At 35.1% G+C, this 22,742-nt stretch overlaps 2 protein-coding genes across 4 annotated transcripts in view; both read left to right on the top strand.

The window, feature by feature from the left end:
• Positions 1-11,923: 11,923 nt before the first annotated feature.
• Positions 11,924-22,742, top strand: part of Pkd2 (polycystin 2, transient receptor potential cation channel) — an 82,249-nt gene continuing 71,430 nt past the window's right edge. For both annotated transcript variants that reach the window (XM_015499140.2, XM_048784849.1), the window contains exons 1-2: positions 11,924-11,957; positions 18,414-18,421. The gene's annotated coding sequence lies outside the window, so the exon portion shown is untranslated. The remainder of the gene's footprint in view (positions 11,958-18,413; positions 18,422-22,742) is intronic.
• Spp1 (secreted phosphoprotein 1) lies at positions 15,020-22,047 on the top strand. Of its 2 annotated transcripts, XM_015499141.2 has the most exons (7): positions 15,020-15,175; positions 16,236-16,303; positions 16,413-16,451; positions 18,894-18,974; positions 19,230-19,271; positions 20,206-20,517; positions 21,212-22,047. In XM_015499141.2, exons 2-7 carry the CDS (start codon positions 16,250-16,252, stop codon positions 21,614-21,616), a joined length of 933 nt encoding a protein of 310 aa, XP_015354627.1. In that variant the 5' UTR covers positions 15,020-15,175; positions 16,236-16,249; the 3' UTR covers positions 21,617-22,047. The 2 variants fall into 2 exon arrangements, with proteins under 2 accessions (XP_015354627.1, XP_015354628.1); XM_015499142.2 differs by lacking the exon at positions 18,894-18,974.

Raw genomic sequence — 22,742 nt, 5'->3', positions numbered from 1 at the left:
TTGGAAAGGTAAGAATGAGGATCTTGGATCATCATATAAACTAATGAGGGGCTGATAATACTTAATTGTTATTACATAATCCTCCTGCTCAAAACACCTGCACTGCTCTTTTCAATATCCACAGAATAGAGCTTTCCAGGTAGAATAAGAGCACCTAGTTATATGTGGGTTTCAGATAAATAACCATTTTATAGTATAAGTATATCCCAAATATTGTTTGCATAGGATAATATGTATGTTGAAGACATACTTATAGTAAAACATTGTTCATCATATAACTTAAATTGCTATTTATTCAGACCTCTTCTGTTTTTATTTTCTAAATCCAACTGGAAATCTTATATTTTTATTCGCCAAATGAAGCCCTACTGTCTTATCCATTTGTACTGCTATATCAAAACACTGGAAACTGAGTAATTTATAAAGAACACAAATTTTATTTTCTTACAATATGAAGGATAGGAAGCCCCCAAACAAGACACCAGCAGGTTTAGCATCTGGTGGCAGCTGTCTTGTTTCTAGGACGGCTGCTTATTGCTGCATCCCCAAGAGGGGAAGGATGCTCACATGATGGAAGGTAGAAGAGCAAACAAGGAGCAAACTCCCTCCAATACAATCTTTTATTTGGGCACATAATCTCCTTGTTGAGGGCAGATCCCACATTTCACATATTGCGCTGAGACTTGCATTTTTATTTAAAAGTCTAGATCTTTAAAAGCATTTTTACTTATTTAATTTTACTAAATAGGTAATACATACATTTCGTGGTGTGCTGACTCTTAAATAGCCCCTATGGTCTCGGTCTCCAAGACTTGATATTTATGCCTTTGTGTACTTCCCTCCCTTTGAGTATGAGATTTTTTTTTTTTTTGAGTGTGGGATTTTTTTAACAACTTGTTAAAAGGAACAGATGATAGTAAAGGTGATGGAATGATACTTCCATCTGATTAGTTTACATAACATTTTGAGTTCTATTTTTGAAGTCAGACTCCCCCTTATGACTTGTACACTTTGATGACGCAAACTGTCCTATCAGAGAAGGAAGGGTTCCAGCCAACAGACAGCTATGAACTGAAGCCATCAGTTCAATAGTCCTCAAGGAACCAAACCCTGCTGCCAACCATATATACTTGGAAGAAATCCTTCCACAGTCAAGTCTAGATGAAACTCTAGCCCTGGGTGAAAATTTAACTCCCTCTTGTGAGAGATTCTGATACAGAATATGACCCACAGAAACAGATAACATATATATATATGTTTTATAAGCTGGTAATCTTGTGGCAGACACTTGGTAATAGATAGCTAGTGCATACAAGATACAAAAGTTAAATGCTATAAAATTTATTTTTCTAAAAATTGAGTCTCTATCCCTTTCTTTTCTCAAAACAATCAGGTCCCTTTCTAAGCAGCAACCCTGTTACAAACATTAATTCATGAAGTCAACCTGAAACCCCTTAAATTTGAAAAGAACAATATATCAGAAAGATATTGATGTCTTTATTTATGAAAACATTTCCAGATTTACTAGTGATAGGGAAATATTTGAATTAGTGAAAGGGAGAAAAACAGAGACAAAAGCACTATCTCATAAGGGACTCTAAGGAAAAAGAAGGAAAGGGACAGATAAGTGTCAGATGAATTGCATGTCACATATAAGTAGGGTTATTTACACCTGGTATAATAACCAAGTGTGTTAACAAGATTTTGTATAATGTGCTATTCCTGATAACCAGAAAGAGATTGAAGGATCATTAAATACCCATTCCTTAATTTCTTTAATTCAGTATCCTAAGCAGACTGTGATGTGAGTGAATGAAAACCAAACAGAAAGTTTGTATTGCATGTTTGAAATTAGTCCCATGCATCTGACACAGCACATAGAATACTGTCCATCATACTTCAAGAATTAATTGAAATAACTAGAAATGATGGAATCGGGCAGAACTAAAGTGAACGACTGACTCATATACATGAGTAACAGGCTGAAATAAACATATTTCACATGAAATATGTTTCACTTAACATATCATGAAACAAAAGTAAGCAAATTTTTTTATAAAGAGCCAGATAATAAAGATTTTGGTCTTTGCCTGCTGTATGGTACCTGTTGCAGCTACTCAATTCCACTGCTATTGTACTAAAACAGCCAAAGACACTGTGTAAATGGAAGATGGAGCCATGTTCTCATAAATGTTTGCTGTGGTTTAGACTTTGTTCCAAGGAGCCCATGCTTTAGAAACTTGGTCTCCAGTGTGCCAGTGTTGATGTGGTGGACCTTTAAGAGGTAGGTCCTACTGGGAGGTCTTTAGGTCATTAAATATAATTTCTTGCTCTCGCACATATTTCTTCCATTCTGTCCACCATGATGTATAACAGCCAAAAGAGCCCTCACCATAACTGAGCTGATCAGGTACCTTGATCTTGAACCGCTAAAACTATAAGCTAAGTAAACTCTTTTAATTAAAAGATTTAGGCTATCTCAGGTATTTTGTTGTGATAACAACAACAGCAACAACAAAAATACCTGGCCAATACATACTTTATTTTTGAAATAGGCTTTGGATGAATCTTGCTTAAGGATTGCCTGGCTCCTGATCCAGAAAGGTAAAGATACAAGATGCATGAATCTAAAACCTTTCAGTTTGGCACTTGATTAAAAGATTAAAGATATTAGGAAAAAACCCAGATGCTAAGATGAGACCCTCTAGGTTATAATGATAATTCTAGTATTACTTTCTGAGTAAACCAAATTAACTACCACTGAGGACTTCCTTTTTTATTTGAACCAAAGTTTCTGCTCCAATCTCCATTCTTTGTGATTTTCTGCCTTTCCAGAATTTGTTGTCTTAGAATTAAAATGGAGCGTGAAGTCAAGAGCTACCCATTTTTTCCTCAATGCTTTACTTTGTTGTTGTCTCTCTTCCAACTGAGAAATTCTAGTTGAAGAATCATTGTAAGAAATTAGAAAGTGCTATTTTTAATAGAAGTCTCCTCTCCTTTTTTTCAAAGATGACTTTTTAATACCCGAATAGATACAAAAATTTATACCTTTAAACTATAACAACTTAAAATGGTGCTTTTAATAATTTGATACCAAAAAATATTGTCCCAAAGCAACTAAAATTAATATTTAGAAGCCAATATACAGAAGTAGGTGTTTTATATGTTTGTGAAATATTTATTACAACATAAACATTTTATTGATTTTTTAGTTTTTCCCCTCAAATTTCTCAGCTACTTATTGTGTACTTTTATGTTTCATAAACTTTTATGAAGAGAGTCAAATCCTTTGTCTGAAAGATCTCTAGACAGGTAAGCATATGTTCACTCATTACTGGACAAGTAGAATAAAAATTCCCCATTGATTTTATTTTCTGATCCTAGTTCTCCTGCCCACCAAGTTAATACTCACCATGGAATGGAAGATAAGACCCCAAGAAATAAATCAGTTGCTCAAATTTATAAAAATACTATGAAAGTTAAGTATGCTCCAGGAAAATAGATTTATATATGTATGATTTTATTATTATTATTATTAAAAACAAGAATGTAAGATGTTTTTCATGTATTTGCACACTAAACAGTCAAGGATTACAAGACTTAAATAAAAATATGTCATTATTTTCCTTCTAAATTCAGAATATCATTATCTGTAAGCTACAAACTGGATTCTTAACAGACTAAGCTTGATGAAACAAGCCATATGTTTGAAATCTTAGGCGCGTTTAAAACACCATAATTTTACTTGTGTCTGAACCAATTCCACACAAACAAAAATAAAACTGAAACCCCAGTCTGAGATGCTTTGAAAATGTCTGAAAGCAGAAAAAGGCCACTCTCTGACCCCAGCCTGCACTTCCTCCCTAAACCAGACAAGTGGGCGTAGGTACCAGCTCTGCTGATAAGCCACATAAAACTTCTTTGCTGCTTCACCAAGAACTCTGGCTCACCCCCTGATCCACAGACCAAAAGACCACTAGGAGTTAGGGAATATCAATGAAATATACAGGAAAAAGTCAAAACTTTAGTTCCCAACAATAAACAGTCTCTATTGTGACCTACGGTTTCCTCTAATTATGGTTATCCACACATTAGGATGGCAACTGTTTTTAAATTCTTCAAGTTTCCTAGAATTTACCACCCACACAATATTTGACCTGTTGAGAGGCAAGTGAGACTAAAATTAATCTATAAATATACTTATACTAGTGAACAGACGTCATCTAAAGCCTGCAGAGGACATGACATTCAAGTTCTCAAATAAAACTAGATAGATTGATTTTAACTTCATCCCTACCTATCTCTATCTGCTACTTGGTAAGCAGGCCAAAAAGCAAACAATATCAAAATATAGGTAGCTTAATTAAGAAATAAAAATAAATTATTTTGTGTGAACAATTTGCATCAATTTCAAGATCAATTTAATATTTAGTGGGTCATAGCTATAGCCTCTCTCTTCTCAGAGGCAAGCTAAATTAATAAATATTTAATTGAGTTTTTGATACAGGCAATATAGAAGTCAAGTTCTGTTTGCCAACATTGAACACTATCAACTATAACCTACACCAAACTGATTCATCCCTGATAAAAGAGGGAACATCAAAACCAGAATCAAGTGAAAACTCCTATCTGGATTACTAATCGTATCTACTGATTCTGCATACCTTCCTCATTTGGAGTTAAATGTGTCATGTATTTATTGCATTAAATAATCAACTCCAAATAAACATTAGTAACCTCACATGGACTTATTCTGAGTTTTAGAAATGGGGAAGTAAAAATTAATTGTCAGTATATATGTATAAAATTATGGCACCATAACTTAAATAGTTTTGTGAGTCTAGTGATCTGGAGCAGATGCTAAAGCTAAAACTCTTGTGTATAGTATTGTATGAAGAAATCTAATATCTGCTATTGTAACAGATATCAAGTATTTAATATTTTAATGCAATAGAAACATATTTATTATTCATATAATATCTATTACTAGGGTTTCTGATTAGCAGACAACTCAAACTCTGATGTCCTTGGGGCGCTTCCCTTTAAAAATGGTTGAGTTCTCTCCATCTGGCCATACCGTGAGGAAAAGAATCATGGAGGCACTTCAGCCTTGAACTGGAATACATCACTTTAGTTTACATTTCCTATTTACAGGACCACATCTAAATACAAGGGAGTCTGGGAGATCTAGTCTCACCTTGGAAGTTGCTCCCCAGCATCAAGTCTGAAGACAATGAATCTTTTATATGTAACTGGTAATATCTACCATAATTATTATGGTAGATAATATAGGGAATTCAAATGTAGTAAGATGAAAGGCTATGCCTTTCTCTAAATACATGGTACCTGTTAAGATATAAGTAATTCACTTAAAGTTTAAAGAATCAAGACAACTATCTTTTAAAGTCATTGTATGTCATGCATTCAGTATGAAGCTAATGACATTATTCCACAATTAATAGAATAGTTCTTCAAATTGGTGATGCGCAACAATTTGAGATTAATAGAGATGTATTGATATTCTCTCACAACATCTCCTGAACTTAAATGACATTAGATGAGTGGGTGGCATATATGGAAAAATAAAGCTTTGCATTTTTATTAGATTTGAACTTGCTAGATGAAAGATTACTCACTTTTTACAATATTTCTCTCATTGATACCATTGTAATTGAAAACTTTTGTTGCATATTTGCTTGGGGTTTTTTGTTTGTTTCAACCAAATTTGGTCAAAGTTAGATGCTTATAATTTTGACTTATAGCTTAAAAGTTAGACTTTTACCAATCTTGGTTGATAGTAATAGCAATAATTATATTTTTATGAAATACCTATAATTCACAAAATTTAAAAATATGCATTATGTCCAATATTCCCAAAAGGTTTTTGACTTGGGTATTATAACAATCCTCAACTGAAATTACATCTCACATCATTTTAGAAGATTTTCCTAACCCCATGAGTAGGGTAGAGCTAACCATTTCCTCCTCTGGGCCCACTGACCCTGCAAACACACCCTTGAATGTTTTTATAAGGAGTGAATAAAATAAGGTAAATAAACATGACTGGCACAGTAAATGGCTTCTAATTATGATTATCTGAAAAACTTGAATTTATAATCTCAAACTTATATTTTGTTAGGAATATTAGTCATAATGTCTATTTTTAAATCATTATGGTTGTTCCATAAATATACAAGTACTATTATTGTTATTTTTCTTATTTTGAATATATCCCAGTTAATAAGCAAAGAGAAATTTGGGGCTTGCTATTTGTTACCACAGAAAATGTATATTCTGAGTGCATAATTATTGTAGGGAAGTATTTATCATAGAAAAAAAGCAATGAAAATTGTGTTAATCATGAAATGCATGATAAGATGGCAGAAATTGGTCACAAACTTGGGTTCTGGATAACTCTCAATTTCATTGGATATAAAGTGAAATTACAAGGTTGTTTATACCAGCGGCATCCAGAGATGCTTGGAAATGAAGGGAATGTGAATGTGGGAAAGAAAAATCTAAAAACATCTCCAGATTATGGGCAGACCTGATATGCCTGGTCTGTTTGGCAATGAAACTGCCCTCTAAAACCACAGGAGTTGTTTTCCAGGAAAGAAACAGCCAACCTCTTCAGTTTCTCCTCAGTCTCTCACTCTTAGTGCAACAGAATCTGACTTATTTTGAGAAAAATGCCTCCAGAAAATTTATATTGTGGGAGGTAGTGATAAATATTCACCATACATGAAGGATTGATTTACTAAAGTCATAAATTGGGAGGAATTTCCTTGCTTTAAAAAAAGAGGGCTTTACTTATACTAATATTATTATAAGGCTTATTAATTTTATCTATGATTAAATGATAGCAAAATACATCTGATATTTCACATAAAATCATCTTAACTATTGAACTTTCCCCAGTCTATGGTCATTAGAGATACTTTGTGTCAAACCTTCCCTTCTTATTAACTTGAACTCTTTTTGCACCCTGGATGCCATCTATATTTCTACAACCTATTTGCTCTTACTGTCATAATGTCATTATTTTATTCCTCAGGAACATAAAATAAAAACCATAAAATTACAGAATTTTAGAGCTAAAACTAGTCTTAAAAATAATCTAGGTTAACTCTATCAAGGAACCCAAGGTTCAGACAAGTGAAAGTGTTTATCAGTACCCCACAGAAAAGGGGAGTGCTGAGAGGGAGAAAACGCAGGCTCTTCAAATTCTGCAGCAGCATTTTAAAAAGGTTTGTATTCATAATTTTAAGAACCCAGCAGTAGCTCCAGCTCCTTGGAGTTGATACTAAATGCAAATATTACATGTAGCACCCACAAAACTAAGCATTATTTAAATAATGCTCCTTCATTCACTTGTTTCCCCAAACATTGAGTGCCTCACGGGACACTGAATTTACAAACAAGAATAAGTCTCATGCCTGCAGGTAGTTTACTTTTTTGGTGCAATGAGATAAACATATAAGACAAAAAAAAAGTATCCTAGGTGCTGTGCTAGAGCAAATGCAGGATATACAAGAGGCAAAAGATGGCAGTGTTATTTTTATTTAGGTCAGAAAAGGATTTTATAGGAGGTATTTTGATGCTTGATGTGAATTCAGTCTGGAAAGATGTGCAAACATGTCAGAAGTAGTTGGGGGCATATTCTAGGTGTGAGGACAACATGGTATGAACAAAGGTATGGAGACCTGAAGTAGGATAGCACATTGGGCAATCGCAAATGGCACTGTATGCTCATTTTAGGGAGTACAAGGAAAGGATTTGGTGGAAAATAAGATCAAGAGAGAAGGATGCCACACTCCAAAGGAACTCATGCTATATAAGAAATAGCATTCACCTGATCAGTTCTATTTAGTTACAGGACTTTTGCCTGAAGTTCTTAGGTGCAATTCATTCAGCCCAAGATCTACATCTAATGTGATCTAGAAATATTTACTTTGGGGCTCTATGAAAGCAATGAAAAATAATCATCAGAAATGAGTCAACTTACATAGGAATTATATATATTTTATGACAGTTAAATATATTTATTCATAGAATAAATACATGTTGGCATATAAACTATTGTGGGATAGGCACAACATGGAACTTTCAAAGGTAAAAGGAAATTCAAATATTAAAGAAGAATAAAATTTTAATTATAAATTATTTTAAATTATATATTTTAAAACAGAAATGCTATGCTATGAGATTGAGACATTAATGTAATTTATTTCTTAACAGGAATTGGCAAAAGAAACAAAAAAAACTTTAGTCAAGTGTAGTGAGAAAAATATCTCATGTATCTGCTTCTTTTATTGACGAGTTTTTGTCTTCTTCTGATTTTTTTTCTGTTCTATATCAAAACCATAACCTTTTCCTATCAGTTTTGTAATTTTTTTTAGTTGTAGATGGACACAATATCTTTATTTATTTATTTTCTTTTATGTGGCACTGAGGCTCAAACCCAGTGCCTCACATGTGCTAGGCAAGCACTCTACCACGGAGCTACAACCCCCACCCCTCATATCAGTTTTACAATGGATTCTCTACCAAAAGTTACCCTAACATCAGATTTTCAATGAGAAATCTCATGTATTTATTTCTAAGACTATTTCTCTCTCCTCAAATACATTCTTCAAAATACCTATCATTGCTTATTGCCACGAAGTGTTCTTTCTATAAAAACAAGGTCTCACAGCTGCTAGATTTTCTATTTGCTTTTTTGCTACAGCTTTCTACCTCCCTCTTTGGGCCTTCTTTGATTATCAGCTCCTGTTTCACAGATTGTGGTGAGTGTAGAATTCTATATTGCTGTGATGGATATTGGATTAGAAGAAAGACTTCCTCTTTGAGTCCAATCCCATAATACTTTTCAACTCTTAGACACAGGACCTCTACCACATGCTTTCTCTATCTAGCCCTCCCATTTTCCCACATACCTCCTTAACTTCACTGGCTACACAATTTCCAAATTTCTTAGTTGTTTTCATTAACAAGTGGTCTCTATGAGGGTAAGAATGGAGTCACTTAAGGAAAATATTAGTAATTTAAAAATATTAGTAATTTAAACCCACTTTTAAAAAACCTACAATTTAAAGTGTATTAGAATGCCTTCAGAGTTAGTAGTAATATTTTAATAAAAAAATACTAGGAGCTAGAAGTGTATCTTAGTGGTAGAGCATGAGCGTGCATGAGATCCTTATTTCATCCTCAGAATGACTGTGTTAGTAAGTTTTTCATTACTGTGACCAAAATACTTGACAGAAATAACTTATAGGAGGAAAAGATTATTATGAAATCACAGTTTCAGAGATTTCATCCATGGTTACTCAACTCCATTGCTCTGGTCCCAAGGTGAGGCAGACCATCATGGCAGAAGGGTGTGGTAGAGGAAAAATGCTCCACTCATGGCAGCCAGAAAGCAGACAGAGGGTAATAGGTAATAGGGAAGATGAACTCAATGGGAATGCCCCCTTAATGACCATGCTCCCCTTGCCTTGCCTATGATTATCATCAAATTACTTCATTCAAACTAGGATGAACTGATTAGATTATGGCTCTCAAAATCTAATCATTTCCCCTCCTGCATTAACACACCTCAATCTAAACCATAACATTCTATCTTTGGCCTCCCAAAGCTCATGTACAACTTTCAATGCAAAATGCATGTAGTCAATCTCCAAGAGTCTCCATAGTCTTAACAGTTCAGCAATGCCCGAACTCCAAGTCCAATGTCTCATCTGAGACTCAAAGCAAATTCTTAGCCATGAGCCCCTGTAAAGATTAAGAGCAAGTTAAATACATACAAGATATAATGACACAAAGTAAACATTCCCATTATACAAAGGAGGAATCAGGGCATTGAACGAAGGAATGGAACCAAAGCAACACTGAAAGCCAGCTGGGCAAACAAGACCTATATCTCTTTGTCTAGCATTTGGGGCACATTATGATGAGATGTTCTCTCTAAAGGATTTGGGAAATCCAACCTTTTTGGCCTTCCTTTTTGAGCACTCATGGCCTCTCTCTTGGCCCAGGTCTCAGCAGTCAGCATTTTTTTTTTCAGCAGACAGTTCTTGTGATGGGCCTCTCTCAACTTCTGGGATCTCCATTCTAGCTTCAGCTTTACCCTCATAGCTTCACATTTTGCCCACTCATAAAAATCCTGCATAGATTCCAACCCTACTACACTTTGCTTGATCTTCTAGATCACTCTTTGAAATCTCTATGGAAAGCTTCATGATCCCCTAACTCTAGCATCTTGCATTCCTGCAGAACCAACACCACATGATTGACACCAAGATCTGCTGTCATCTCAAACAATAGCCAGGCCTCCTTCAACCATGGGTGCAATGGCTCTGAGCAGGGTGGAAAAACTTGCTAGGTCCTCTGAGAGTGCAGAGTGCCTCAGTGTTCTCTTAAATGAGTTTTCAATTTAAAACTAGTGAGCCTGTAATGGATATATTCTTGCTGATTCCTGAGATGCCCTCAGGCATCTTTCCTAACTTTTCTGTGCAAAGTATTTACCATCACTTTAGCAGGTATAATCTCTTCAACAACCATACCTTCCTTGGCCCCAGTTTTACAAGCACTTCTGTGATCAAAATGGAAGTGTAAAAATTGTTTTGCTCTGTTAACTTCTGCTTCACAGTAAACCTAGCTAAAACCTGATAGCAATATTCATGCTTCTGCCTGAATCCTATGCTGTATTGAAATTTCCTCCACTAGATTAATTAGTCCATCCTTTTAAAATTCAGATTCACACCAAAGCCTCAGGACACAAGAAAATGTTAACAAGTTCTTTGCCAGAATTTAACACAAATGGCCTCTAGTCCAGTTCCCAATGGAGTCCTCTTTTCCCTATAAAACCTCTCAAAAAATAGTATTTATCTCATTCCTATAGGCATTCTTGGTCTTTTGAGCTCCCACCAGAATTGCCTATTAAGCCCTGCTTAGAAGACTCTAAGTTTTCTTAGGCTGCATCTCCAAACTTTTTCATACTCCTCCTACAAATCACTTTCGAAGACTTCTGAAGCATGTGGTCAGGTATGCCACAGCAATGACTGCACTCTGGATATCAATTTCTGTTAGTCAGTTTTTCATAGATATGACCAAAATATCTGATAAGAACAATTTAGAACATGAAAATTTTATTTTGACCTCATGTTTTCAGAAATTTAGTCCACAGTTGGCTGACTGCATTGCTCTAGGCCCAAGTTGAGGCAGAGCATTATGGAGGAAGGGCATAGTGGAGGGAAGCTGCTCATTCATGATAATCAGAGAAAACACACAAAACAAAACAAACATGGAGGGAGGGAAAGAGGCCAAAGAGGCCACAGAGAAGAGTGACCCTTCCAGGGTAAACCCCCAGTCACGAACCACCACCAGCCATGACCCACCTGCATATGTTTACCACCAAGTTCTTCTATTTGAACTAGGCTGAACTAATTTGGTTATGGTTCTCCTAATCTAATCATTTCATCTCCTGCATTAATAAAGGAGCCTGTTGGAAACTCCTCATATCTAAATCAAACAACTGCCAAAAAAAGGAAAAAAAGAAGTACTACATTCTTGAATTGGCAAATATCAGATTTCAATACATGAGATATACTATGGATTCAATCACAGTTCCTATATACTATATTCATAAGCAAAAATATATGTTCAGAATTTATTAGTATAGGTGGAGTGGGTAATTGACAATTTATTGAGCACTCACTCTGCAACATTTCTTTTCATCTAAAGTGAGACTTTTATTTTCATTTATTTCATGTTAAAACCAACATTTGCCAATAATAAAACCATTTTTTCAGGTGCTGAATTTTGTTGCCTATGTTATTGAGCAATTAAATAAATGGCTTTAGATGTTTCTTATTTGTATTTCTGAAAAGTTCTGATTTCATGTCTGAAATTGAAATACTGCTCTCTGATCTTCTACCTTTCCTTCCCTCCCTCTGGTCAATAATGCTCATTTTCCCTAGACTACATATGATGGACATTACACTAGGCTTCTAGTATAATGGGAATTAGCTTTAATTCACAACATTTTTATAAGAGATTGGTGGTGTTACCAAGATAATCGGAGACAAATCTATACCTTGAGGGGTAAATATAATTACTTACAGAAATGAAAAAGTTGAAATAGCTACATGTACTATAATTAGAAACTAAATAAACTAGAAAGTGAATAAATATAGTTGGCCACCAATTTAAACGATATTTGGACACTTAAATTGTTCTATGATATGGGCACTTTCATGAAATTCAAGGAGAAAACAATGTATTCTATGTTTTCACGTGTCTTCTCATAGTGGCTATATTTTAAGATCACAAATGACTCTTTCCATTTCATTATAAAAGCATTTTAATTCCAGTTTTTAAGTGTTTTCCTTTCCACATATAAGATTTATAAGGAAGTTGGGCATTGGGCCTTTTGATTCTAACAGTCAACCATTTGCCTAATCAAAAATGGAAATTGGAAACAGAACAGATCATACCTCTCTGTTTTACATTGTTGAACATGTTAATTCCGACAATTGAAAAATCATACTCAGGAAAAGTGTCAGCAGCATGTTTCAGCATAAAATGCAAGAAACACAGATCTCCTCAAAAGTTTGAATGACATACTGTCCATTCCATGGGTTGCAGAATTGTCTCCCATTACAAATCACTTTATCTTCTCAACTCTGACTCACCCCAGACACATTCTTTAACCATAAATTCACAATGTTTGACTCTGAGTGAGACCTTGGGATTAGTAGCCTTCTGAGTGAGTGTAGGAATGGGGAAGGAGACTAGAATGTCAACTTGGTATTGCTGAAGGCATCAATGGAGCAGAACAAGAACATGTTGGTTCTCTTGGTCTTTGTCCCTGATTGCATAGTGAGTCATTGTTGAGAAGAAATGTTTCCTCACCTGACATTCCAAGAAATGGAACTCTACCACTGAGTTGTAGTTTTGCCATTAAAAACATGGACATTCTATCTCCCTGGAATAAGAAAATTTCTATAACCAGAATGTGTTCTGAAATCCTTTTCAGAAATGCTGCCATCAAGTGGTACTTTGGAGCCATGACCAGAAAGGAGATTCCTGTGAAGGGTCATGTGGTTCGTCTCAGGATGGCTGGGCTCCAACAAAATCTATTCCTATAACTCTCTAAATTCACATTTGAATCATTACTGTGGGCACAGAGCAAACTACAGTGAAAGCTGTGGAAATCTTGTTGTTTTTAGAATTTTCAGACTTCCCTTCACTAAATTGAAAACATGACAAGCTTCTATGGGTCATGTGCTTAAAGGGGAAAAAAAGAAAGTGGTTTTAAAAGCAAGAGTAAGAGATGTTGTTTTTCAACTTTATGACCTGCATGCTTTATATTTTGTCAATATAGGTACCATCTCAATTATTAAAGTGTGCTACTAACCTACAAACCAATGGTAAATATTCATTTGGAATATGTCCAACTCAAAAGAGACATATTTCCCCCCCCCACCAAATGTCCATGAAATCTATGGATTAGTTATACTACTACTAACCCTGTAGGAAATTTTTTAATCTACATATTAAAAGAAATATTTGGCAAATAGGACTGACACTTCATAGCTAATGTAATAATAGAATCATTTATTTGTAATCTCAATTTACACATAATTCTTTTCATGGAGGTGTAAAATAATAATAGTGTGATCTCCATTTCACAACTGAGAAAGGAGAATGAGGGGGATAGTAATCTCGACAACATGAAATATTTTAAATGGGCCCAGAGTTCTGCTACCCTGACTTCTGTTACAATATTCTGACGTCACCTGTAATTCTCTCTCTCCAACTCCTTTTAAATACTCAACAAAGTTTTTTTTTTAATATATTCATTAATTTTTTTTCTTATCAAGTAGCCAATATTCCTGGGAGAAAAACTAGAGAAAGAAATATGATCTGTTTCTTTAGAAGTGTGCAAATTACTCTTTAATGTACACAATTTAAACATCTCACCTTACTGCCCATCCTGATGACATATTCCACCGAAAAGCATGACAAAGCACTACAACCTCCTCCTGCTATAAATTTCATTAATAGTTAACACACTCATGATCCTTAAAATAGGCAGGGCATTTGCATCTAGTGTATGCCAGGCATTGTTAGTTTTACATATCGAATTCACTTGAACTTCTCAACAGTCCTGTGAGCTAGATAATAACATCTGCAATTTATATGTGAGGAAACTGCACAGGTAGCTAAGGGATTTGCCCAAGGCCAAACAGGTCATTAGTGACACAGTGGGACTGCAAGTCACAGTCTGGCTCCTGAAGCTTCACTTTCCAGCTCTCAGTCTAAAACAGCTTTACTTCTGGAACATCCAGGGTACATTCCCCTTCTTCTATTTATATAGTCATATAGCTATTGGATTCCTCATCTCTGAACAATTCGGCACAAGATCCATGTCTTTGAAAGGTCACTTGGAAGTCCAACTTGAAGGACAAGAACAGGAATTTCAATGTCGCTAATGTCATTTATCTAGTGACAAGCTGCTGCAAACTTTAAATCACAAAATTGAGCTATTGGGTAGTGATGGAGAGAGGAATGTTTCTGAAGTCTTTGTCTGCCTGAACAATAGCCTTCTAATCTAATCAAAGTATAATGGTAGAGGCAAATGTGCTTGGAGATATGCCTTATCTATAAATGAAACCAAAAATAAAATCCATCCTATTTCATTTCATTTAGGATTGATTTACATTAATCTTTTTTATCCTACTCATTGAGAAACTATAAAATAAAATCTTTGTAAGAACTATTTACTTTTCCCTTTTTTATGGAACCCCTAATTGCTCTTCCAGGAGGCTGAGTGCCAATCCCCTAAATGAAAAATCTAGTTAATGATATTGTACATAAGTAATGTTTTAACTGTAGATGTGTGTGTGTGTGTGTGTGTGTGTGTGTGTGTGGTTATTTTTTTTTCAACCACAAAACCAGAGGGGGAAGTGTGGGAGCAGGTGGGCTGGGCAGTGGCAAAAACCTCATGACACATTTCTCCGCCTCCCGGAGTTGGTGGAGAACGTCTGGATCAGCATTTAAATACTGGGAGGTTAGGGTTGTCAGCAGCAGGAAGAGGAGCCAGAGAGCACAGCATCTTCTGGCACTGGTCTCTCAGGTCATTCTCAGCCTTCTCCACCGGACACCAGCCAAGGTAAGCCTGCAGCTGGCTACTGTGCCATGGTGTGTGCGTTCAGATGAATTTCATGGGGAAATCCAAGTTGTAAGGAAAATAGTATTAACTGTAAGGCTGTTAATCAGACTTTTATTGTTCTAGTCTTTTGAATAAGCAGGTCAGATACATGACAGGTCTCCTGGATCAAAGGTTTCCAGGCATTTTGAAAGCCGGTCATATGTAAAACTAAAAAATACTTCCAGGGGTTCTCAAAGGACGTGAAACCAATGCTTCTATTCAGAAGGTAAAATTTTACATCCCTTTGGGATAAGTATGGCTACATCACTATAAGGGACTAGATGATCATGGAGGAAATTAAAACAAGAAGAATCTTTCATGCTAATATAAACTACTGATGAGGCTATTTTAAAAATTATTTATCTCATTTTTAAGGAAAAATAAAACCCTTTCTGAATATCTTACTTTTGCATGTTAAAATTTTCACCAACTGTAGACTCGTGATCCCAAACAGAAAATCTGTTAACTGTTTTCAATGTTTCTTTGCTCATTTTAAATTTCTAGAATACCTTATTAAATAACTTCAAAGATAGTTCATGGCAAATAAGCAACACCTTAATAATGTAAATTAAAATTCACATTTGAAATACATGTTGGAAAAATGGAGAAAGCAAATTTTCTTTTATACTTTTATTTTCTCTTTGTGTTTTTCTTCCCTGAAAAATAAATATTCCACACTCTAGTTTATTTTTTAATTATTAAAATTGTTGATCTGAGATTTAGATAGATGAACATATTAGCTAATTGTTGTATAATCTCTGGAACTCTAAATTTAAAAGTTGAATAAATATAGAGTTGTAAAATTTCTCTCTCCCTTGCTAGTAGTGAGAAATGGAGAAAAGGGGTGGCAATACAAATATTAACTCAAAGGATTTGAATATTAAAAAGAAAAGTTTTCTAGAAGCAACAGAAAATATTTTGTAGGATATATTTTATTTGTGATTATTCTGTAAAGTGGCAGCATCTAAAAGTATGTCTTAACTTATGAAAATAGTAAATCCTCCTTACAAATGTTTTGCAGGAAAGGTCACTACCATGAGATTTGCAGTGATTTTCTTTTGCCTACTAGGCATCGCCTACTCCTTCCCAGTGAGTACAGCTGAATCTTAAAATTCTTGAGAACAAATAAATCATGTGCTTCCCTGTACTAGGAACACTTTCACACTGCAATTTCTTTTCCATCTTTTCTCTCTGAAAGGTTAAACAGGCTGATTCTGGCAGCTCTGAAGAAAGGCAGGTAAGCACGTTTTAGGTTTATCATGTAGTTAAATTATGCAACTTTTGCAAGAGGTGCTGTAAACATATTTGTTGCAATTTTATCTTCGTATTCAATCCTATGAATTTGTAAGTATTTATGACTGCCTGGTCTAGATCTAAGCCAGTAGCAAGCATGGTATACTTTTTAATGAATATTCTCATAAAACTAGATGTTTTCATATAATAACATAATGCTCTGGGCCATTGTCACTTATACAAAATTGGTTCTGTAAAATTATGTTTTTTTTTTTTTCCTACGAGTCAATATGCTGTTGGAGAAGCAGAAAATTCCATCCTTTGCTTTATTTTGTGAAACAATGAGTTTAAAATTCACCTCAGATGTTAGAACTGTTGGTATGACCATAATAGTCACAGCATTGCCTAAGATTTTAATAAGAAGCCCATTGTGAAAGTCTATTTATGCTGTTTGTATCTATTGTGGTCATCAGCTGACTTTAGATCACATTTTCTAACCAAGCATAAGACCAAACCAAATGCTTTCTTACAATTATTTGACCACCATTGCAGAGGTACCTGCCCCTCCACAATAGATGAAACTGTGCCAGAGGAATAACAAGTAGGCCTTGTCCAGAGGATTTTGGACAAAAAGGCACACAGAGTTCAATTCCAGATGAACAGAATAGAGGCCAGTGTAGAGTTGCCTGGGGTCATGGCAGTTAGATTGCTTAATGAAGACAGCAGAGAGGTGTTCTTTCTTAGTCTGTGTGTGATCCAGCTGTGTGTGGTGTGTGAGTGTGTGCAGGTGTGTCAGGATGCATGTTTAAAGGACACATGAAGTCATGGCAGTATATCATTAAATGGTCTTTAGAAGCTCAGCCTTCCAGAATCCCAGACATTTAGAGGAGCTGGTAGGAAATACAAGAAAGTCTGTAAGGATACAGTCCTGAAGATGAGCACTGGGAGTGTTTCTCTGGGAGTGTGAGGATCACTGAATTTTTAAAAAAAGTTTTAAATTTAATTTTATTTTTTATTATGGGGAAGGAACCTAGAGGCACTTTACCCTGAGGTATATCCTCAGTCTGTTATTTTTTTTAATTTTGAGATAGGGCCTTGCTAAGTTGCTGTGGGTGTCACTAAGTTGCTGAGGCTGGCCTCAAAACTTGCAGTTCTCCTGCCTCAGCCTCCAGAGTTGCTGGGATTACTGATGTGCCATCACGCCTGGGCTCCGAATGTTTCTTAGTCTGTTGATTTTGTTTATATTTTCTTCATGTGACTTTTTCAATTATAGATTTAACTTATAGTCTACCTGGGCCTGTATACATATGCCATCAAGAAAAAACAATATATATCGCAGTAATTTTTGCATCTTTTTCAGGCCAGCAACCTCTTCTTTCAGCAAAATCTTCAGAGAAGCCCAATATTAAGCTGCTCTGTTTAGAGTCAGCCATGAGAGAAATCCTAAGTCTTACTGTCTAGTTCCTTCCCTGCTCACCTCTCCTCCATGTGGCTGTAGAGGGGACTGTGTGGCACCCCCGGGGTTCTCATTTTCAAATGACAGAGCTGTGAAGTGATTGGGTCTGGGCAATACAGCCTGTCAGATGACACTCACCAGAGCAATTTCTACTTCTCTGCATTGATCTATCGTTACTTTCCAGATAGATTAACTTGGCTAAAGGAAAGCCCATTCCACTTACATTTTTGTCACATTAGAGCAATAGAACTTATGTGCAATGTTGTTTTTTGTTGTATTTCTCACTATCTGATAAGACAGCCACTAGACACAGGTGGCTATTAATAATTCAAAATGTGGCTCGTGCAACTGAGGAAGTAAAATTTTTAAATATTTAAAAATTGTAATTAACTTAGATTTAAATAACCACATGTGGTTAAAGATACTATATGAGACAGCATTGCCTTAGAGAGTTTATCTTTGTTCTGAGAAGAAAAGAACAGTGAAGATGAACGGAAATTAAGTGCATCTCTGCTCCAGGGGTGCTTCATCAGAGAGAGAAATTTATCCAGCAGAGATAGAACAGCAAAGTGTGGTGTTAAAATCAGTTTTGAGGGCTAGTAAGCCTGAATTTGAACCCTGAATCTGCCTCTTATTATCTATTAACCACATTGTGACTGAGTTTCCTTATTTGTAAGATGGGGAAACTAGTGGTAAATATTCTCATAGGGGATTAAAGGAATCAAGCAAATTAATATTTGTAAAACACTTTGAAAGAATTCTTGGCCCCTAGTAGATTCTATTAAGTTCAATAAATGAATCTACAAGTAAAAGTAAGTTATAAAAAGGGTATCTAAAATATGTTTAGATGAATGCATATTATATTTATCCATCAGGATTAGTATAGTTGTTTTTCAATAGTTGGATATAGCTGCATAACATTTCGATATTCCTGGGTTTCTTTCTTTCTTTTTCTTTTTAAAATATTGACAAATATGCACCTTTTCATAGCTTTACAACAAACACCCAGATGCTGTGGCCACATGGCTAAAGCCTGATCCATCACAGAAGCAGAATCTCCTAGCCCCACAGGTATTCCTAAATTTCTCAAAACTAAAACAATAGTGACCTACCACCTAGGTCATTCAGACTGGTAAAATGGTCCTTCCAACCTGTTGGGAAATGCATGCTCGGGACACCAGTTGGTCAGCATGTTGGCCTTTTCCACTCAAAGACATCGACTACTGAGGCTAAAAAATACGACCTTCTTTGGACTGAAAAAATTAATTTTGAATAAAAAAAACTGAGCATGTATGATGTACACTAACATGTCACTTCCTCCTCCAGAATGCTGTGTCCTCTGAAGAAAGGGATGACTTTAAACAAGAGGTAAATTCTCACTTTCATCAAGGACCCATCACTTGAGACATGGAAGAAGCTGTTACCTGGAATCTCTTCCTCAGAGAAGTGTAGTGTTGCAGAAAATGTCTACTAATGCCTATTACTTGAAACATTAAGCTTCTTGCCATTTATTTAAGGTTTTTCAAAGATGTCTTATACAGTATCTGATAAACATGGGATTAATGTTTACCAAAGTCAAGGTTTTTTGCCTTTAGAATATTTTTGTTCTTAACATAATAGTTGGTTTGATAACTATTCTTTTTATTAAGACTATTAATGTATATTTTGAGCAAGGAGATAAATCTATTTTACATTAAGATTCAACTTGTATATGCTAAAAATCGCTAATAAGGAAAGTTAGATGAATGATACATTATTGGCTGATTAGAATTTTAATAGACATTTAATGATTAATTCAGTGGACATATTTAAGCTGTGGTTTATACACATATGCATAGCAGAGTCATCTTTTTATTATACATGATAATAGGGATGTGGTTATAGGTTTTATATACACATTAAAATATGAATTCTCTGATAGCTTCAAAATTTTCATTTCAAATAGAAAAATCAACCTTACAATTATGTCTCTATTTCTACTACATCATTTAATTTGTAAAATGAATACTGTCTAACATGTATAGACAAAGCAATGTTGTAACATGAATATTATACTCAAATATTTGTCTTAGAAATATCTTCGAAAATGATTTTTTACTGGAAAGTAAGAAAAGTACCTTAGAGCATATTTCACTTATCATTGTGTTAAAAGAGACATTGGAAGACACTCACTTCATAGAGTATATTGTAATTGCAAAGATTGTGAAATGAAATAAAAGAAAAATTAAAAACTAATGCACAATAAAAGCTGAGGGAAAATAAAAATCGAGACACTAATTTGTTGTATTGTTTTGATTTTTAGACCCTCCCAAGTAAGTCCAATGAAAGCCATGACCACATGGACGATGTGGATGATGACGATGATGGAGACCATGTGAACAACCAGGACTCTACTGACTCAGATGACTCCGATGACGATGATTCTCACCATTCGGATGAGTCTCACCATTCCGATGAATCAGATGAAGTGGTCACTGAATCTCCCACTGATGGTCCAGACACCCCGGTTTTCACTCAGATTGTCCCTACAGTAGAAACCTATGATGGCCGAGGAGATAGTGTAGATTATGGAGTGAGGTCAAAGTCTAAGAAGTTCTACATTTCTGAAGTCCAGGTAAATCCTTTAAAAGATACATCCAATGGTAATAAAGAGAGTTCAGTTCTAGGAAACCAGAGTCTGCATACTTCTTTATCATTCAGCAAGCAAGCAAACATTTATTAATAATCTACTTTATGATCATTAAATACAAAACTTTTTCCACTTGGTGGTTTTTAAGTTTACACAATTTCTTCCAAATTTTTCCACTCCAACACAATTCTATGTGTCCAAATTCTGTCTCCAAAGCATTTGATATAATTACTTTTTTTTAGATTAAAAAAAGACTTCAGAAAACAATGATTATTTGCAAAATATGGTATTCACTTCTTTATAACTAAGAGGAATTTTAGAGTCTCTGTGTTGAACCCAGAGGCAAAGGATCAAGATATGGCCTAGCTTCACACTTAGTATTCTTTTCATAATTTAACTCTCAGATTTGTGTTCTCTTTATGTAAATTGGAGATAATGAGACTACCTCAAAGGTTTCATTATATAGGTAAATGATGTACCTTATTAACTCAAGGACATGACTTATGTGAAAGGGACTGGTAAAGTACTTAGCAACATGCTAAATTATTATTTCCTTCAACCAAATTTAGACAATGTTCAGTATAATTTGGCCTAAACATTACAGAGAGCTAAAAAGAATTCTAATGTTCCCATCCTTGACTGTTCATATCATTCTTCTTCTGTCTGTGCTATGGTTCAGTATCCTGATGCTACAGACGAGGACCTCACCTCACACATGGAGAGCGCAGAGTTGAATGACGCTCACAAGGTCATCCCTGTTGCCCACCGCCTGAAAGTGCCCTCTGATTGGGATAGCCATGGGAAGGATAGTCATGAAACCAGTCAGCCGGATGACCACAGTGTGGAAACCCACAGCCAAGAGCAGACCAGGGAATACAAGAGGAACGCGCGTGATAACAGCAGTGAGCACTCTGATGTGATTGACAGTCAGGAAAGTTCCAGAGTCAGTCAGGAATTCCAAAGCCACGAATCTCATAGTAATGAAGACAAGCTAGTCCTAGACCCTAAGAGTAAGGAAGAAGATAAACACATGATATTTCGTGTTTCTCATGAAATAGAGAGTGCATCCTCTGAGGTCAATTAAAAAGAGAAGGGAAAAAAATGTACAATTTCATACTTTACTATTAGTAAAAAGAAAACATACATTATAGAGATTGAAAGACAATACTCAATGCTTATTTCTCAGTTTAGTGGGTGAATGGATATGTGGATCAGGAAATAGATAATGTTTTTGATCATTAGCTTGTAGCTTTGTCATGGTAACACCCTTGTAACCTAAAAGCTTCAGCATGTTGTCTACATCTTTTCTATTGAAAAAATGCAAACTATCACTGTATTTTAATATTTGTTATTCTTTTATGAATAGAAAGGTATATAGAAGCAAAAGATACTTACACACACTTAAGAGAATATAACATTTTATGTCACTTTAATCTTTTGTTTTTTTAATGAGTGTATATTTTGTTGTGATTATTTTTGTTGGTGTGAATAAATCCTGTATCTGAATGTAATGAATATGGTGGAGTCAATTGTTTATTTGCTTTCCCACAGTAGTCATGGAATTAGTAACATGTAACCATTTTAATGAATCTGCTGAATTTGATAGAGATCCTGCTGGGGTCAGAGACAGGATCCACTGACCATTTTCTGGCTGAGCTTAAGTTCCTAGCCAATGAAACCAGGGTCTGGGAGCTGATACTCAGCTATAATTCCTCCAGCCACGCCAAAAAAGTCTTTTTACTAATTTTAACATAGCTGATACAGAAACTAACAAAAGCCTAGATGCAATCACAAATCCATTGTATTTTTTCTCATCACAACTCATTAAATTTGTTCAGTCAACTTTTTTATTTCCTGCCTTTGATGAAACCTTGTGCAGGTCTGATAGCTATTCTGATCACTCTTAGATAAGAAAGAGACAGACCCTTTGTAACAGAAACATTTTAAATGCTGTTTCAAGTATAATCAGAATTCAAATTTTCATTAAAACTAAAACTTATGGAAGACTGAGTAGAGCAGGCTTCTTCAATTCCATGTTTTGCTCTTCTGCTCTTTCTGAAACCTGATATTCCATTTAGAAATTAAAAAATTGCCTATTTTCCCTTGGGATAAAAGAGGAAAAATTAAAACTGTAGAATATTTTCAAAAGAAACACTGAAGACAAAAATCAATATAATACAGTTAATCAAATAATCACAGGAATACTGATA

Source organism: Marmota marmota, unplaced genomic scaffold (genome assembly GCF_001458135.2).
Source record: "Marmota marmota marmota unplaced genomic scaffold, marMar, whole genome shotgun sequence".
NCBI lineage: Eukaryota > Metazoa > Chordata > Mammalia > Rodentia > Sciuridae > Marmota > Marmota marmota.
This window is presented reverse-complemented; position numbering and strand designations above follow the sequence as displayed.

Excerpts from the sequence above, each read along its gene's own strand:
- Spp1 (XM_015499141.2), top strand. The coding sequence starts at position 16,250 with ATGAGATTTGCAGTGATTTTCTTTTGCCTACTAGGCATCGCCTACTCC. Across the intron at positions 16,452-18,893 it reads GCAGCTCTGAAGAAAGGCAG|CTTTACAACAAACACCCAGA; the intron begins GTAAGCACGTTT and ends ACCTTTTCATAG. Across the intron at positions 20,518-21,211 it reads TCTACATTTCTGAAGTCCAG|TATCCTGATGCTACAGACGA; the intron begins GTAAATCCTTTA and ends GCTATGGTTCAG.